At 46.4% G+C, this 19,886-nt stretch overlaps 1 protein-coding gene across 1 annotated transcript in view; it reads left to right on the top strand.

Moving 5' to 3' along the window:
• The window catches only part of RRP12 (ribosomal RNA processing 12 homolog), a 682,638-nt gene that overhangs the window by 56,559 nt on the left and 606,193 nt on the right, over positions 1-19,886 (top strand). The window contains exons 4-5 of the mRNA XM_069239610.1: positions 12,028-12,104; positions 13,387-13,492. Of these exons, the coding sequence (XP_069095711.1) occupies positions 12,028-12,104; positions 13,387-13,492 (183 nt within the window). The remainder of the gene's footprint in view (positions 1-12,027; positions 12,105-13,386; positions 13,493-19,886) is intronic.

Here is a 19,886-nt window from a genome sequence, read left to right as displayed (position 1 = left end):
CTCTAGCAGGCCTTACAGCCCTAAGGCAGGGTGCACTATACCATAGGTGAGGGTACCAGTGCATGAGCACTGTGCCCCTACAGTGTCTAAACAAAACCTTAGACATTGTAAGTGCAGGGTAGCCATAAGAGTATATGGTCTGGGAGTCCGTTTTACACGAACTCCACAGCACCATAATGGCTACACTGAAAACTGGGAAGTTTGGTATCAAACTTCTCAGCACAATAAATGCACACTGATGCCAGTGTACATTTTATTACAAAACACACCCCAGAGGGCACCTTAGAGGTGCCCCCTGAAACTTAACCGACTGTCTGTGTAGGCTGACTAGTTCCAGCAGCCTGCCACACCAGAGACATGTTGCTGGCCCCATGGGGAGAGTGCCTTTGTCACTCTGAGGCCAGTAACAAAGCCTGCACTGGGTGGAGATGCTAACACCTCCCCCCGGCAGGAGCTGTAACACCTGGCGGTGAGCCTCAAAGGCTCACCCCTTTGTCACAGCCCAGCAGGGCACTCCAGCTTAGTGGAGTTGCCCGCCCCCTCCGGCCACGGCCCCCACTTTTGGCGGCAAGGCTGGAGGGAACAAAGAAAGCAACAAGGAGGAGTCACTGGCCAGTCAGGACAGCCCCTAAGGTGTCCTGAGCTGAGGTGACTCTGACTTTTAGAAATCCTCCATCTTGCAGATGGAGGATTCCCCCAATAGGGTTAGGATTGTGACCCCCTCCCCTTGGGAGGAGGCACAAAGAGGGTGTACCCACCCTCAGGGCTAGTAGCCATTGGCTACTAACCCCCCAGACCTAAACACGCCCTTAAATTTAGTATTTAAGGGCTACCCTGAACCCTAGAAAATTAGATTCCTGCAACTACAAGAAGAAGGACTGCCTAGCTGAAAACCCCTGCAGAGGAAGACCAGAAGACGACAACTGCCTTGGCTCCAGAAACTCACCGGCCTGTCTCCTGCCTTCCAAAGATCCTGCTCCAGCGACGCCTTCCAAAGGGACCAGCGACCTCGACATCCTCTGAGGACTGCCCCTGCTTCGAAAAGACAAGAAACTCCCGAGGACAGCGGACCTGCTCCAAGAAAGGCTGCAACTTTGTTTCCAGCAGCCTTGAAAGAACCCTGCAAGCTCCCCGCAAGAAGCGTGAGACTTGCAACACTGCACCCGGCGACCCCGACTCGGCTGGTGGAGATCCAACACCTCAGGAGGGACCCCAGGACTACTCTGATACTGTGAGTACCAAAACCTGTCCCCCCTGAGCCCCCACAGCGCCGCCTGCAGAGGGAATCCCGAGGCTTCCCCTGACCGCGACTCTTTGAATCCTAAGTCCCGACGCCTGGGAGAGACCCTGCACCCGCAGCCCCCAGGACCTGAAGGACCGGACTTTCGTTGGAGAAGTGACCCCCAGGAGTCCCTCTCCCTTGCCCAAGTGGAGGTTTCCCCGAGGAACCCCCCCCTTGCCTGCCTGCAGCGCTGAAGAGATCCCGAGATCTCCCATAGACTAACACTACAAACCCGACGCTTGTTTCTACACTGCACCCGGCCGCCCCCGCGCTGCTGAGGGTGAAATTTCTGTGTGGGCTTGTGTCCCCCCCGGTGCCCTACAAAACCCCCCTGGTCTGCCCTCCGAAGACGCGGGTACTTACCTGCAAGCAGACCGGAACCGGGGCACCCCCTTCTCTCCATTCTAGCCTATGCGTTTTGGGCACCGCTTTGAACTCTGCACCTGACCGGCCCTGAGCTGCTGGTGTGGTGACTTTGGGGTTGCTCTGAACCCCCAACGGTGGGCTACCTTGGACCAAAAACTGAACCCTGTAAGTGTCGTACTTACCCGGTAAAACTAACAAAAACTTACCTCCCCCAGGAACTGTGAAAATTGCACTAAGTGTCCACTTTTAAAGTAGCTATTTGTCAATAACTTGAAAAGTATACATGCAATTGAAATGATTCAAAGTTCCTAATGTACTTACCTGCAATACCTTTCAAACAAGATATTACATGTTAAATTTGAACCTGTGGTTCTTAAAATAAACTAAGAAAAGATATTTTTCTATAACAAAACCTATTGGCTGGATTTGTCTCTGAGTGTGTGTACCTCATTTATTGTCTATGTGTATGTACAACAAATGCTTAACACTACTCCTTGGATAAGCCTACTGCTCGACCACACTACCACAAAATAGAGCATTAGTATTATCTATTTTTACCACTATTTTACCTCTAAGGGGAACCCTTGGACTCTGTGCATGCTATTCCTTACTTTGAAATAGCACATACAGAGCCAACTTCCTACATTGGTGGATCAGCGGTGGGGTACAAGACTTTGCATTTGCTGGACTACTCAGCCAATACCTGATCACACGACAAATTCCAAAATTGTCATTAGAAATAGATTTTTGCAATTTGAAAAGTTATCTAAATTCTTAAAAGACCTGCTAGGGCCTTGTGTTAGATCCTGTTTAGCATTTCTTTTAGAGTTTAAAAGTTTGTAAAAGTTTGAATTAGAACCTAGAACTAGTTGTAGATTCTTAAAAAGTATTCCAACTTTTAGAAGCAAAATGTCTAGCACAGATGTGACTGTGGTGGAACTCGACACCACACCTTACCTCCATCTTAAGATGAGGGAGCTAAGGTCACTCTGTAAAATAAAGAAAATAACAATGGGCCCCAAACCTACCAAAATACAGCTCCAGGAGCTTTTGGCAGAGTTTGAAAAGGCCAACCCCTCTGAGGGTGGCAACTCAGAGGAAGAGGATAGTGACTGGGAGGAAAATTCCCCCCTACCAGTCCTGTCTAGGGAGAACAGGGTCCCTCAAACCCTGACTCCAAAAATAATAGTCAGAGATGCTGGTTCCCTCACAGGAGAGACCAACACCTCTGAAATCACTGAGGATAACTCCAGTGAAGATGACCCCCTGTTAGCCAGGATGGTCAAAAGATTGGCTTTGGAAAAGCAGCTCCTAGCCATAGAAAGGGAAAGAAAAGAGATGGGCCTAGGTCCCATCGATGGTGGTAGCAACTTAAATAGGGTCAGAGATTCTCCTGACATCCTAAAAATCCCCAAAGGGATTGTAACAAAATATGAAGATGGTGATGACATCACCAAATGGTTCACAGCTTTTGAGAGGGCTTGTGTAACCAGAAAAGTAAACAGATCTCACTGGGGTGCTCTCCTTTGGGAAATGTTCACTGGAAAGTGTAGGGATAGCCTCCTCACACTCTCTGGAAAAGATGCAGAATCTTATGACCTCATGAAGGGTACCCTGATTGAGGGCTTTGGATTCTCCACTGAGGAGTATAGAATTAGATTCAGGGGGGCTCAAAAATCCTCGAGCCAGACCTGGGTTGATTTTGTAGACTACTCAGTAAAAACACTAGATGGTTGGTTAACTGGAAATGAAGTGTGTGACTGTTGGGCTTTATAATTTGTTTATGAAAGAACACATTTTAAGTAACTGCTTCAATGAAAAGTTGCATCAGTATCTGGTAGACCTAGGTCCAATTTCTCCCCAAGAATTGGGAAAGAAGGCAGACCACTGGGTCAAGACTAGGGTAACCAAAACTTCCACTGGGGGTGACCAAAAGAAAGGGGTTACAAAAACTCCCCAGGAGAAAGTGGGTGACACTAGAAACAAAGAAAAAGAGTCCTCTGTAGGCCCCCAAAAACCAGAACAGGTGGGTGGGCCCCAAGACACAACCCAAAACAAAGGTGGGTACCAGGGTAAGAACTGGGATGCCACTAAGGCATGGTGCCACAACTGTAAACAGTCTGGGCACCACACCAAGGACACTTCTTGTCCCAAAAACAAACCCCAGAACAAAATTCCAGGGGTAACCAGTGTAGCCATGGGAGATGACTCCTCAGATGAGGAGGTCTTCCTAGCCTTCAACTGGAAACAGGGCCCAACAGGTGAGTTGGAGATTCCAGAGGGAAGTAGACACTTCCACCACCTACTGGTGAATGGAATCCCAACCACTGCCCTGAGAGACACTTGTGCCAGTCACACTATTGTGCATGACAGGCTGGTGCTCTCAAACCAGTACATCCCAGGTGAGACTGCCAGGGTAAGAGTTAGCCTAGACAGGGTCACTAAGAGGCCTGTGGCTTTAGTGCCCATAGAAGTGGGTGGCACTCTTAGCTGGAGAAGGGTAGTAGTCAGTACAGACCTCCCCCCTTGATTGTCTCCTTGGAAATGACTACCCAGAGGTTAGTCAGAGCCCAAGAGAGGAACTGGTCCAGTGCCAGTCCTCTCCCAAGGATTCTGGAAGTCCTGCCTCTGCAGTAAATGCAAGCAGGCCCCAGAAGAAGAAGAAAAGAAAACAGAGTAGGAAGGGTGGACAACCTTTAGCCAAGGTTACAGCAAGCCAAGGAGATTCTGCTCCAGTAGGGGAGAACTCCAAAAATGGCCCTGATAAAGTCCAACCTGACCCACAAGAAGTCCTGGCTAGTCAGGCAACTGTTAAACCTGAGTGGGTGGCTCCTCAGCTAACAGAAGAAAGAGTGGAAGAAGGGTGTTTACTACAAGATGTGGTAACCCCCCACTCTAATACAGCAGACAGGCAACCTGAACCCAAAGAGGCCTGTAACTTAGCCCCTTCCCTTTTAGGTGAAGAGCTAAAGGTGTGGTTCTGGGCACTGACAGCTGTCAGTGGCCTCTGCTGGGTGTTAGCCTTTATGGCTGCACTATCCTTAGCATGGTGGTCTGACCCCATGCCAAATAGCAAGTTAGGCCCCCTGACCCTATTAGTCATGGTGGGGTTACTCCAGCTCTGGGTAACCTCTCTGGGTAAGCTAGGGGTAACCCTGGCCAAGATAAGGTTAGCAGAGGTGGATACCTCTAAGACCAAAATAGAAAGAATGGGTGGAGACATTGAAGAGGCAGACAAGAGGCAATTCAGACTAGGTCCTATCACTGTGGAAGTAGGTCAGTTCCCCAAAGGGAATGACCTGAACAGAAGGATGTAAGGCAGAGTAGGCCCTGCAACTAACCAGCCTATTTCTCCTACTCTTCCTCGCCTGACAGACTAGGAAGACTCTCCCAGCTTGGGCTGAGTCTCCTGGCCTGTGGGCTGGGGGGGGCTTGTGTAAAGAAATGGCTCCCTGTTGCAGTTACCCCCCACTTTTTGCCTGATACTGATGCTGACTTGACTGAGAAGAGTGCTGGGACCCTGCTAACCAGGCCCCAGCACCAGTATTCTTTCCCTAAACTGTACTTTTGTCTCCACAATTGGCACAGCCCTGGCACACAGATAAGTCCCTTGCAAGTGGTACCCCTGTTACCAAGGGCTCTGTGGCCAGGGAAGGTCTCTAAGGGCTGCAGCACGTATTATGCCACCCTGGGGACTCTTCACTCAGCACATGCCCACTGCCTCACAGCCTGTGTGTGCTGGTGGGGAGAAAATGACTAAGTCAACATGGCGCTCCGCTCAGAGTGCCATGCCCACAACCCACTGCCTGTGGCATAGGTAAGTCACCCCTCTAGCAGGCCTTACAGCCCTAAGGCAGGGTGCACTATAACACAAGTGAGGGCATAGTTGCATGAGCACTATGCCCCTACAGTGTCTAAGCCAAATCTTGGACATTGAAAGTGCAGGGTAGCCATAAAGAGTATGTGGTCTGGGAGTTTGTCAAACACCAACTCCAGAGATCCATAAGGGCTACACTGAATTCTGGGAAGTTTGGTATCAACCTTCTCAGCACAATAAATCCACACTGATGCTACTGTATGTGTACATTTTTCAATAACTCCGAGGGCATCTTAGAGATGCCCCCTGTATACCAGCCCAAATACTAGTATTAGGCTGACCGGTTCCTGCCACATCCAGACCAGTTTCTGGCCACATGGCATGAGTGCCTTTGTCACTCTATGGCCAGGAACAAAGCCTGCACTGGGTGGAGGTGCTTCTCACCTCCCCCTGCAGGAACTGTAACACCTGGCGGTGAGCCTCAAAGGCTCAGGCCTGGTGTTACAGCACCCCAGGGCACTCCAGCTAGTGGAGATGCCCGCCCCTCTGGACACAGCATCCAATTTTGCCGGCAAGTCCGTAGGAGATAATGAGAAAAACAAGGAGTCACCCACCAGTCAGGACAGCCCCTAAGGTGTCCTGAGCTGAGGTGACCCCTGCCTTAAGAAATCCTCCATCTTGGTTTGGAGGATTCCCCCAATAGGAATAGGGATGTGCCCCCTTCCCCTCAGGGAGGAGGCACAAAGAGGGTGTAGCCACCCTCCAGGACAGTAGCCATTTGCTACTGCCCCCTAGACCTAAACACACCCCTAAATTGAGTATTTAGGGGTGACCCTGATCCCAGGAAATCAGATTCCTGCAACCTGAATAAAGGACTGCTGACCTGAAAGCCCCGCAGAGACGACGGAGACAACAACTGAATTGGCCCAGCCCTACCGGCCTGTCTCCAGACTCAAAGATCCTGCACAGTGACGCATCCAGCAGGACCTGCGACCTCTGAGGACTCAAGAGGACTGACCTGCACCTAAAGGACCAAGAACCTCCATAGGACAGCGGCTCTGTCCAAAAAACAGCAACAAGAAACCAACTTTAAAGAGACTCTCGCCTCACTCCGGAAGCGTGAGTCTTCACACTCTGCACCCGATGCCCCCGGCTCGAGTTCAGGAGAACCAACACCGCAGAGGGGACTCCCAGGCGACTCCGACGACGTGGACACCCTGAGACAACCTCCCTGCACCCCCACAGTGACGCCTGCAGAGAGGATCCATGGGCTCCCCCTGACCGCGACTGCCTGGTAACAAAGGAACCCGAAACCTGGATCGAGAGGAACCAACTACTGGTGCAGGTGTGACCAGCAGGCAGCCCTCAACCTAGTCGGTGGCTGGCCCAAGAAGCCCCCCTGTGCCCTGCCTGCATCACCAGAATGACCCCCTGGTCCCTCCATTGCTTTCAACGCAAAACCCGACACCTACTTTACACACTGCACCCGGCCACCCCTGTGCTTCCAGTGCTCTACAAAACCCCCCTGGTCTGTTCCCCGAGGATGCAGGTACTTGCCTGCTAGCAGACTGGAACCGAAGCACCCTTGTCCTCCATATGCACCTATGTTATTTGTGCCCTCGTTTGATCTCTGCACCTGACTGGCCCTGTGTTGCTGGTGCTGAGGGTTTGGGGTTGCCTTGAACCCCCAACGGTGGGCTGCCTGTGCCCAGGAGACTGAACTTGTAAGTGCTTTACTTACCTGAGAAACTAACTATTACTTACTTCCTCCAGGAACTGTTGATTTTTTTATTTTTTTTTATTTTTTTTGCACTGCGTCCACTTTTAAAATAGCTTACTGCCATTTTTGCCCAAACTGGGCACATTGCTGTTTTAATTCAAAGTTCCATACTTACCTGTGTAAAGTACCTTACAATTTATGTACTTACCTAAATTCTGAATCTTGTGGTTCTAAAGTAAAATTAAGAGAAGAATATTTTTTTATATAAAAACCTATTGGCCTGGAGTTAATCTTTGACTGTGTGTTCTTATTTATTACTAGCATGTGTACAACAAATGCTTAACACTACCCTCTGATAAGCCTACTGCTCTGCCACACTACCACAAAATAGAGCATTAGTATTATCTAATTTTGCCAGTATCGACCTCTAAGGGGAACCCTTGGACTCTGTGCACAATATCACTCACTTTGAGATAGTATGTAGAGCCAGCTTCCTACACCAATCATCTTCAACTTCTACATGGAGCACCTTAGGGCTCTACTCACAGGTAGGAACATAAAGCTCCACCACCATACTGCTGACACACCATTGTATTAGTCTCCTCTGCTCCAGACATCCAATCCTCTACAACTGCTTCCATTGCACCCACAACCTTATGCCTAACTCCTGCCGGAAGCTAATCCCCACCAAAAGAGTATTTAGTCTATTTTCCAAGAAGATAGAACGACTAACCCAAACCTGGGTCAGCAACAATAACCAGGATGAATTTTAAAGCCCAGCATTTACCAAATGGCAAGCCATTCTGAGTCATCCTGATCACTAGCCTTAACTTCAAAGATCATAAAGCTAAGGAAATGAACACTGCCTAAAAGGGGTACCATTCCTCTTTGAAAGGATCTACAATGTTGTCCATTGGCAGTCAGGACAACCCACACACTGCTCCAATTTAAGAAAGAACTGAAAGCACACCTTTATAAAGAACATTGCATCACTGCAAAATAACTGTCCACTTCTACTCTTGAAACCCAGAGTCCTCTCCAGTCACTCATTGATTGTATCTTTGCCATTGATCAAGTACAGTGAACAGCTGCCTTTTGACTTTGTTAGTACAATAGAAATACCAGATATGTAAATACGTACATGCAAACAGGGAGTCACAACTCCTGACCGCTTCCAACAGGAGTGGCTAATGTGCCTTGCGGTTGGCCCATTGTTCTAAGGGGATTTTGATCTGCCAGCTGTGGAGCATGACCATTACCTCCTTCCAAGCAGGCCGCTCTTAATTAGAAAAAAGTCAGGGAAACCTATATACAAGCGTGTTGAAAGTACTAAGTAATTGTACATCTGATCATTAGATCTAAATTCTAGATCCCAATATGTATATACAATGATCTGACTTTGGCCCTTGCAGTATTTGACAACCAACAGTTATAATTTAAACAGGTTGGACATAAAGTGCACAATGAGGAAAAAAGACCATGCAGGTTATACACTTTATCCAGAAGGAACAATATATCGTTTCTTGATATCCAAATGAATTATAACACGTACTATCACTTGGTGGCAAACTGAATACAATTTAGACTAGGTCACGACTTTCTAAAAGCTCCCTGAGCTCATATTACAAGCTGACTCAAACAGCTGTCTTCATCACCCACTTTACCTGTTTGTGTATGTTGCTCCCAGTGCATTACCCCAGCTGTCTGCAGGCATATGACCTTGCTGAACGTTGACCCCTGAGGCTGCAGATCATAGGTAATTTTCTAGGAGCATTACAGGGACATACCCCTTTTAGGAAACTTGCTTAATTCACAGCATGTTAAAAAACAAATACAGCATTCCAAAACAAAAATGGGGCTTTCACAAATACAACCCACCTTCTGTAGAGATGTAGGAAGTTGGCTCTGTATGTGCTATTTCAAAGTAAGGAATAGCATGCACAGAGTCCAAGGGTTCCTCTTAGAGGTAAAATAGTGGTAAAAATAGATAATACTAATGCTCTATTTTGTGGTAGTGTGGTCGAGCAGTAGGCTTATCCAAGGAGTAGTGTTAAGCATTTGTTGTACATACACATAGACAATAAATGAGGTACACACACTCAGAGACAAATCCAGCCAATAGGTTTTGTTATAGAAAAATATCTTTTCTTAGTTTATTTTAAGAACCACAGGTTCAAATTTAACATGTAATATCTTGTTTGAAAGGTATTGCAGGTAAGTACATTAGGAACTTTGAATCATTTCAATTGCATGTATACTTTTCAAGTTATTGACAAATAGCTATTTCAAAAGTGGACACAGTGCAATTTTCACAGTTCCTGGGGGAGGTAAGTTTTTGTTAGTTTTACCAGGTAAGTAAGACACTTACAGGGTTCAGTTCTTGGTCCAAGGTAGCCCACCGTTGGGGGTTCAGAGCAACCCCAAAGTCACCACACCAGCAGCTCAGGGCCGGTTAGGGGCAGAGTTCAAAGTGGTGCCCAAAACGCATAGGCTAGAATGGAGAGAAGGGGGTGCCCCGGTTCCGGTCTGCTTGCAGGTAAGTACCCGCGTCTTCGGAGGGCAGACCAGGGGGGTTTTGTAGGGCACCGGGGGGGGGACACAAGCCCACACAGAAATTTCACCCTCAGCAGCGCGGGGGCGGCCGGGTGCAGTGTAGAAACAAGCGTCGGGTTTGCAATGTTAGTCTATGAGAGATCAACGGATCTCTTCAGCGCTGCAGGCAGGCAAGGGGGGGCTTCCTCGGGGAAACCTCCACTTGGGCAAGGGAGAGGGACTCCTGGGGGTCACTTCTCCAGTGAAAGTCCGGTCCTTCAGGTCCCGGGGGCTGCGGGTGCAGGGTCTTTTCCAGGCGTCGGGACTTAGGTTTCAGAGAGTCGCGGTCAGGGGAAGCCTCGGGATTCCCTCTGCAGGCGGCGCTGTGGGGGCTCAGGGGGGACAGGGTTTGGTACTCACAGTCGGAGAGTAGTCCGGGGGTCCTCCCTGAGGTGTTGGTTCTCCACCAGCCGAGTCGGGGTCGCCGGGTGCAGTGTTGCAAGTCTCACGCTTCTTGCGGGGAGTTGCAGGGTTCTTTAAAGCTGCTTCTTGAAACAAAGTTGCAGTCTTTTTGGAGCAGGTCCGCTGTCCTCGGGAGTTTCTTGTCTTTTTCGAAGCAGGGCAGTCCTCAGAGGATTCAGAGGTCGCTGGTCCCTTGGAAGGCGTCGCTGGAGCAGAGTTCTTTGGAAGGCAGGAGACAGGCCGGTGAGTTTCTGGAGCCAAGGCAGTTGTCGTCTTCTGGTCTTCCTCTGCAGGGGTTTTCAGCTAGGCAGTCCTTCTTCTTGTAGTTTGCAGGAATCTAATTTTCTAGGGTTCAGGGTAGCCCTTAAATACTAAATTTAAGGGCGTGTTTAGGTCTGGGGGGTTAGTAGCCAATGGCTACTAGCCCTGAGGGTGGGTACACCCTCTTTGTGCCTCCTCCCAAGGGGAGGGGGTCACAATCCTAACCCTATTGGGGGAATCCTCCATCTGCAAGATGGAGGATTTCTAAAAGTCAGAGTCACCTCAGCTCAGGACACCTTAGGGGCTGTCTTGACTGGCCAGTGACTCCTCCTTGTTGCTTTCTTTGTTCCCTCCAGCCTTGCCGCCAAAAGTGGGGGCCGTGGCCGGAGGGGGCGGGCAACTCCACTAAGCTGGAGTGCCCTGCTGGGCTGTGACAAAGGGGTGAGCCTTTGAGGCTCACCGCCAGGTGTCACAGCTCCTGCCTGGGGGAGGTGTTAGCATCTCCACCCAGTGCAGGCTTTGTTACTGGCCTCAGAGTGACAAAGGCACTCTCCCCATGGGGCCAGCAACATGTCTCTAGTGTGGCAGGCTGCTGGAACTAGTCAGCCTACACAGACAGTCGGTTAAGTTTCAGGGGGCACCTCTAAGGTGCCCTCTGGGGTGTATTTTGCAATAAAATGTACACTGGCATCAGTGTGCATTTATTGTGCTGAGAAGTTTGATACCAAACTTCCCAGTTTTCAGTGTAGCCATTATGGTGCTGTGGAGTTCGTGTAAACAGACTCCCAGACCATATACTCTTATGGCTACCCTGCACTTACAATGTCTAAGGTTTTGCTTAGACACTGTAGGGGCACAGTGCTCATGCACTGGTACCCTCACCTATGGTATAGTGCACCCTGCCTTAGGGCTGTAAGGCCTGCTAGAGGGGTGTCTTACCTATACTGCATAGGCAGTGAGAGGCTGGCATGGCACCCTGAGGGGAGTGCCATGTCGACTTACTCATTTTGTTCTCACTAGCACACACAGGCTTGTAAGCAGTGTGTCTGTGCTGAGTGAGGGGTCTCTAGGGTGGCATAAGACATGCTGCAGCCCTTAGAGACCTTTCTTGGCATCAGGGCCCTTGGTACCAGAGGTACCAGTTACAAGGGACTTATCTGGATGCCAGGGTGTGCCAATTGTGGGATCAATGGTACATTTTAGGTGAAAGAACACTGGTGCTGGGGCCTGGTTAGCAGGGTCCCAGCACACTTCCCAGTCAAGTCAGCATCAGTATCAGGCAAAAAGTGGGGGGTAACTGCAACAGGGAGCCATTTCTTTACAAGAGACCTATGTGCTTTTGCTTTCATAATTGCATCTCTAATGCCCGTATTGCTTGCTTGCCACATGTTAGAGGAGGATGCTTTTAATTTCATGAATCTGTTGAACTCCGTGTTGGGCTACTTTAAATTATGCTGGACAGTGTAAACTTGTCATTTTTGTTCTTTTATTGGAAATCTGAGATAAACCTTAATAGTACAAGGGTGCATACATAATGTGTATTGCATTATTTGTAATGCACAGCTTTTTATTTCTCTTCTCCAATAGATGACCACTTTAGAGGCTGTTGAGTCCTCTGAATCGTTGGCTGCTGTTGCATACCTGCTCAACCTTGTCCTGAAACGGTGAGGCATTTATATTTATTCCAGTAGTTTGTCTAGTGCTAATGGAGAATGCTAGTAATTTAGTGTTGTAACTCCTGTCCCGGATTTTATGAAGCAAGTTAAGTTTTTGCCAAAACAGTCTTAATTACTATTTTAACTGCAGTCAAGGAACGTTTTGGAATAAAATTGCGAGGTATTGCAAAATGAGGTTGAAATGTTATTAGGATTTAGGCAGAGTACTATGGAATAGGAGTACAACTTGGCTGATCTATTTCTCCATGTTTAATCATGGTTACTAGGACCTTGAAAACATCAGCTCAGGTTGTCGTCATCTCATGTGAGCTGTATGACATTTCACTGGAATAGGGTTCTACTTGGGAGTTTATTATTTTATTTCCTAAGTGTTGAGACCTTTGATCATGTTGCCTCTCTCTTTTTGTATTGCAATTGCACAGCAATATGTTTTTCATGTGTTTTTTTTTTTTCTTTTTTTTTAATACTGATTTGTCCGTGAGTGGATGGATTGCCTTTACCAGATAGGATTGCCGACTTTGCTTTGCGTGATTAATAATCTAAACTCTTGACAGAAGCAACATTTGACCAGGCGACCTCAGTTGTGCCAAGCATATATGCCCAGTCTGGCAAGGCACTGTCAGTCTCTTTACGTAGGCTCATATAATGTTATCAATAAATCACAACCTCTTAAACTGTTAACAAGTACTGTTTTCTGGACAGAAGTCATTTAAAATGTGTTGCTGATGTGTGCTGACTGGAACGGTTTGTATCATCTTGTTTTTTTCCCTTTATGATCGTCCTCTCTCTTTTTTTTTAATTGGGGAACAAAATATATTATTTAGAAAAGGGTAAATTTTGGAGTGCCTGTTGTTGTATTCCTAGTTGCAGGTACACTCCTTTTACAAAGGCTGCCCTTTTGATCTAGAATTTTGCCTCTCTAGGAACAGTGTGCTATTCTTTAGTAAATAGATAAAGTTGAGTTGTAGAAATGTGAAGAACTAGCATGGACTGTATGAGGAGACCAGTTCTAAGACAGTTTCCGCTAATGTCAACTAGGATTATCTTTTACCTTCCAGTTTAAGTGAGAAGGCCTAAGGGCACTGCATCATGTGAGTAAACTGTTGTTCAGTGGTAATGTCTTACCTGTTTATTGTAAAGTAGGTTTATCAACTTTTACTTGTTGAGTGATTCAAAGGAAAAACTGCCAAGAGCTGTAATGCAAGTACGAACGCCTTCCTTGTAGCCTCCTCTTGTTTACTACTGTATATTTTCATGCTGTCTCCTTCAGGGTTCCTGGCCCTGTGCTGATAAGAAAGTTTTCAGATACGTCCAAAGCCTTTATGAACATTATGGCCTCCCAAGCAAGCACTGGATGCACGTCTTCGCTCCGCTGGGTAAACAATAAGTATTGCAATTGTGGCACAGTTCTTGTTTTTTTTCTTGACCTTTATGTTGTAAACTCTGTTTCATAAGCTTTGTTCTAAATTGTATGGTGTGGATGTATCTACCTTATGCCACTGGATGTTTGCCAGGTATGTCCCTATTTCCCTATAGAAACAAGAGGACAAATGGGTCTTCGATTCCAATGATTAGGAACATGCCAACTCTTAAATATAGGGACTGTTTTGGCAGTCAAAAAAGAACCATTAAATTGTCAATGATCAGGAACATATTTACCAAAAAATAGAGTTGATAAATCTCATTTTTTTTTCCCCTAAATTATGAAGTTCTGTTTTTTCATATTTCAATAAAGATTATAAGTGCATGATGTACCCACAGACTCTGCGAACTCTGAGGCTGTCAGACCCACTTTGATATCTCAATTTGGATCCCACGTAATTCTGGAAAACGGATGAGTTATACTATTCCTAGCTTAACATATGAGAGGTCCGATCTTGGCTAGTTTGGGGAATTGGGAGGGGGCCTGGGAGTTTAATGTTGGTGGTTGCACCCACCTAAAGTTGTTTTGATTAATCCTTTTCATATTGCAAAATGAGGCAGTAAAAACTATTGAAAATCAAGTAATACATTAGGAATTGATGAGGTTGAGCAAGAGTTTGACAAGCTCTTTGAGAGTTCAGACAGACCTATGTCATTTTCCTTCAAAGAAAATATTTTAGATAAACTCTGGATGCTTAACGTAGGCACTGGTTTGTATCCTTGATTTAATACAATTTTTGAATGTGTTTTTTGTCATCATCCAATTTCATGCATGCATTATTCTTGGATGGAAACAGCCTCTAAACAATATTCTTTATTGTTTTTATTGACAACCCCTTTCAGGTCTTGCCTGAATTGTCACAATTGATACCCTTGAGTATTTATATATGTAGTGCACTGTTTGGGCGTTGTGCTACCCTAAGATTACACTTCATTTCAGGATTATGGGGTTTTCAAGCCAAAAAAAAAATCCTTAAGTCAGAAAAATGATGCCCTTTTTGTGCTACATGGTTGAGTACAGAGCACTGAACTTTTCACAGCCCGCTTCACAGGACCTGCTTTATAAGGATACACTGAAAAAATGAAAGTCGAGTGGGTTTTATTTGCCATTAGCAATGCCAGAGAAGATGGTTTCCACACAGCCTCCTCCGGGGCCTACTCAACTGTCACATCTGCAAGTATAAAGGGCAGAGCGAATCACAGTTGAGGAGGAAAAGCCAATACGGAGGACATGGCAAAGGGAAGAAAGGACCAGTGCTAACTACCAAATCATAAAACTAAAATCTTAGCACCTGGAATAAATGCTCAAATATTATATGAGCAAAATAGGCACAGATTCTTATTCCTGTGAGGAAGAAGATCAGAAGTAACTTGTTGATACTACCTAGGTCAGATCCATCAGTTATTTTAGTTTCTAAAAGAACTAAAACAGTCAAAATTGTAAAAGAACAATCAACTTTGACATCCGGAATGGCTAAAGAGCAGAGAACTTCGGTGTTAAAGCGCATAAATATGGAGAGTGCTTAAATGGACAAAACTTCCTAAACCGATTCTACTGTTTATCTGAAGATTATTTATTGACCTGCGTAGAATCATTTTGATGCTGAAAACGCCTCTGCAGCTAATTCTTGTAGTACTTTGGAAAACCCATGCAAGAAATTGAGGAACACAAATTGTTTGAAATCTCCCAGCTTGAAATGCCAGTCTCCACTACCACGAGAAAATTATTTTACTGGAGCACAAAAGTGTTATTTTGTTCAAGGGCACCTAAGCCAAAATAGGTGGCGGAATGAGTCAGAAACCACAGGAAATCATCTGCCTCTTCCACAGACTCACACCATTATGCAGAAGAGGATGATATTGAACTATTTGATGTGCTTTACTCTCCTGAACAGGAAGAGTCACTGTATGAATAATGAAAAAAAAGTTTGTATGTGAGAGGATTTCCAGATCATTCTCCAGATCGCAAATAGGCTTGCTCTTTGCCTGCAAACAAGTTAATCCGACATACCAATGGGCGATTAAGGGACCTGCACAAATGTGAGGAGTAAACTGATAATTAAATAGAGCAATATTGTTTTCTTTTAGAGACTTTTAACTTCTACAGTTCAAGAGCCAGTACTTGTCAATGCTTCAAAGTGCCATTGTAGGGGAACTCCAGTACCGCCACTCAAAATTCAGCAATAAACAATATCCATGTACACTGACTGTAGAAGGCTCACAGCAAGTCCCATAATATGTCTCCATTTAAAAAATTGTATTTAAGGGTTCATACATTAGATGCAGACCTATATATTTAATATGCTTTTTAATGGTCACTAGCTGGTTAGACTCATTGGGGCTAAAGAAGTGGAATGCACAAAAAAGTTCACCAAGACTGTGAAAGAAGTAGGTGCCTTACGACGAACAGGCTTCATGGTAGGACTGACTTAACACAGACTGTAAGGCAAACCATACAGGTACTAGAGGGATCAACAATCAATCACCATTGCCTCAGCAACCAAGTGCAACCACCTATCCCATGGACAATACCAATAGTTCAAGGGCACATGAAAGAGAGCAGCCCAAGAAATTAAGCCTCTATCTGTAATCAAAAAAAATGTCTGTAAGCCTCTGACACACCTCTTCTGTCAGTGATGTTTTTTTTGTTTCTAGAATATGGGCTGAATTAACTTCAAATTAGTAGGCGTTATGGGTTTTTTCACCAAAGGTTTGAGAAGAATTTTTCAAGAAACCACTCGGACTAAAGTAGGTAAGATGTATATGTTATCACTCAAAATGGAAGCCACAAAAGAACATTGCAGTAGATGCTAATTTTAATTATGCATCACATATTTGTTTACATGCATGAATGTTGAATTCACATCACCCATCACGTTCCTACATATCTGTTGTGCATGGTTTTCTGAAAGGCAATAAATAAGTGAATCCATCACTCCATACACCACTTCCTGCTTTGAATTCATATTAATTTGTAATCAGATTGTTGCCTTTTTTTTGCACCAAATGCATGCATCATCCTTAGAACTGTTCTCCTAAAAGTTAATATACTGAAATATTGGGTATCTGGGTCCTGACACATGCAGACTAGACCTAGGATTTTTGGAAAGCAATTCATTTTCCTGCCAGTAAACTGTCCGTGTTCACACTGATAAAAATATTGTGGACCTTTTCTAAGTTTAAAGACTTTATGAACAGCTGTGCACTTCACCCATTGGAGAAGATCAGTCTTTAGTTTGGGTAGTCTCCCCTCCAACTCCCAAAACACTGCATTTTCCTAATCTGGTTTTGCGTTGATCAGCGTTCCAGGAATCCAGGCCTCGAAAAATCATAAAAATTTTACTAGACTGCAGTTCTAGTAACTTGAATAATCTGCTTCACCTAACTGTAATGTACTTGACCCCCCAAACTGGTCTAAAATAGTGTGCTCCTAGGCAAGTATTTTATATTACAGAGCCTCCTTTTTCTTCATTATCACATATGAGAGCACCTTCCAGTATGTGAGTTCAGAATTTCTACTGTACAAAAACCTATTTTCTTTGATATAATTGACTAAATGTTTGCTTCGGGCATAATAAGAATCTAGCCCACATATACCTCTTGTTTCATTAATAGCATCGCCATCAGGGCAGGAATGTTTTCTCAGTTAGTATTTGTAGGAAAGTCGCTCCCTGTTGCAGTTACCCCCACTTCATTTTGCCTGATATTGATGCTGCCTTGACTGAGAAGTGTGCTGGGACCCTGCTAACCAGGCCCCAGCAGCAGTGTTCTTTCACTAAAAATGTACCATTGTTTCCACAATTGGCACACCTCTGGTATACAGATAAGTCCCTTGTAAAAAGTACCAGTGGTACCAAGGGCCCTGTGACCAGGGAAGTTCTCGAAGGGCTGAGGCATGTGTTGTGCCACCCTTAGGGACCCCACACCTAACACATGCACACTGTCATTACAGATTGTGTATGTTGGTGGGGAGAAAAAGGCAAGGTCAACATGGCATCCCTCTCAGGATGCCACGCACACAAAATACTGCCTGTGACATAGGTAAGTCACCCCTCTAGCAGGCCTTAGAGCCCTAAGGCAGGGTTCACTATACCACAGGTGAGGGTATAGCTGCATGAGTAATATGCCCCTACAGTGTCTAGTCTATTTTAGACATTGTAAGTACAGTGTGGCCCTATTAAGTATATGGTCTGGGAGTTTGTCAAAAACGAACTACTACACAGCTCCATAGTGGCTACACTGAATACTGGGAAGGTTGGTATCAAACTTCTCAGAATAATAAACCCACACTGATGCCAGTGTTGGATTTATAAAAAAATGCACACAGAGGGCATCTTAGAGATGCCCCCTGTATTTTACCCAATCCTTCAGTGCAGGACTGACTGGTCTGTGCCAGCCTGCTGCTGAGAGACGAGTTTCTGACCCTCTGGGGCAAGAGCCTTTGTGCTCTCTGAGGCCAGAAACAAAGCCTGCACTGGATTGAGATGCTTAACCCCCCCCCCCCCCCCCAGCAGGAACTCTTAACACCTAGCAGTGAGCCTCAAAGGCTCGAGCTTCGTGTTACAATGCCCCAGGGCACTCCAGCTAGTGGAGATGCCTGCCCCCTGGACTCAGCCCCCACTTTTGGCGGCAAGTCCAGGGGAGATAATGAGAAAAACAAGGAGGAGGCACCCACCGGTCAGGACAACCCCTAATGTGTCCTGATGTGAGGTGACCCATGCCTTTAGAAATCCTCCATCTTGATTTTGGAGGATTCCCCCAATAGGAATGTGCCCCCTCCCCTCAGGGAGTAGGCACAAGGAGGGTGTAGCCACCCTCAAGGACAGTAGCCATTTGCTACTCCTTTCCCTCCCCCCCCGGGCCTAAACACACACCTAAAATTGAATATTTAGGAGCGACCCTGAACCCAGGAAATAAGATTCCTGCAACCTGAAGAAACAAGAAGGACTTCTGACCTACAAGCCTGCAGAGAAGGAGGAAGACGACAGCTGCTTTGCCCAGCCCTACCGGCCTGTCTCCAACTTCGAAAACCTGCTCCAGCGATGCATCTGACAGGGACCAGCGACCTCTGAAGCCTCAGAGGACTGCCCTGGACTAAAGGACCAAGAAACTCCTGTGAACGGCTGCCCTGTTCAAAACCAGCTACTTCTTTGCAACAGAGAAGCAACTTTCAAAGACTGCACGTTTCCCGCCGGAAGTGTGAGACTTCACACTCCGCACCCGATGCCCCCCGGCTCGAGATCCAGAGAACAAACACCTCAGGGAGGACTCCCTGGCGACTGCGAGCCCGTGAGTAACCAGAGACGACCCCCCCTGAGCCCCCACAGTGACGCCTGCAGAGAGAATACAGAGGCCCTCCGGACCGCAACTGCCTGTAACAAGGGACCCGACGCCTGGAACCAACACTGCACCCGCAGCCCCCAGGACCTGAAGGGACCGAACTTCAATGCAGGAGTGACCCCAGGCGCCCCTCTGCCTTGCCCAGGTGGTGACTGTCCCGAGAAGCCCCCGTGCCTGCCTGCACCGCTAGTGACCCCCGGATCCCTCTATTGTTTCCTACCTGAAACGCGACGCCTGCTTTGCGCACTGCACCCAGCCGCCCCTGTGCTGTTGAGGGTGTATTTTGTGTGCCTACTTGTGACCCCCCCCCCCCCCCCCCAAGTGCTCTACAAAACCCCCCTGGTCTGTCCCCCGAGGACGCAGGTTCTTACCTACTGGCAGACTGGAACCGGAGCACCCCTGTTAATAGGGGCCTATGTGTTTTGGACACCTCTTTGACCTCTGCACCTGACCGGCCCTGAGCTGCTGGTGTGGTAATTTTGGGGTTGCCTTGAACCCCCAATGGTGGGCTGCCTATGCCCCAGAACTGAGACTTGTAAGTGTTATACTTACCTCCTAATCTAACCTTTACTTACCTCCCCCAGGAACTGTTGATTTTTGCACTGTGTCCACTTTAAAAATAGCTTATTGCCATTTTTGCAAAGAGTGTATATGATATTGCTTTTATTCAAAGTTCCTAAAGTATCTAAGTGAAGTACCTTGCATTTATTGCATTTAAAGTGTTTAAGAAAAAAAAAATTTCAATATAAAAACCTATTGGCCTGGAATAAGTCTTTGAGTGTGTGTTTCTCATTTATTGCCTGTGTGTGTACAACAAATGCTTAAGACTACCCTCTGATAAGCCTACTGCTCGACTGCACTACCACAAAATAGAGCTTTACAATTATCTACTTGTGCCACTATCTTACCTCTAAGGGGAACCCTTGGACTCTGTGCACACTATTTCTTACTTTGAAATAGTATATACAGAGCAAACTTCATACCGTCTTGACAAAACAAATCTCCCTT

The sequence above is a fragment of the Pleurodeles waltl genome, chromosome 6 (assembly GCF_031143425.1).
Source record: "Pleurodeles waltl isolate 20211129_DDA chromosome 6, aPleWal1.hap1.20221129, whole genome shotgun sequence".
NCBI classification, from domain to species: domain Eukaryota; kingdom Metazoa; phylum Chordata; class Amphibia; order Caudata; family Salamandridae; genus Pleurodeles; species Pleurodeles waltl.
Note: the sequence above shows the minus strand (reverse complement) of the source record. Positions and strands in the feature narration are given on the sequence as shown.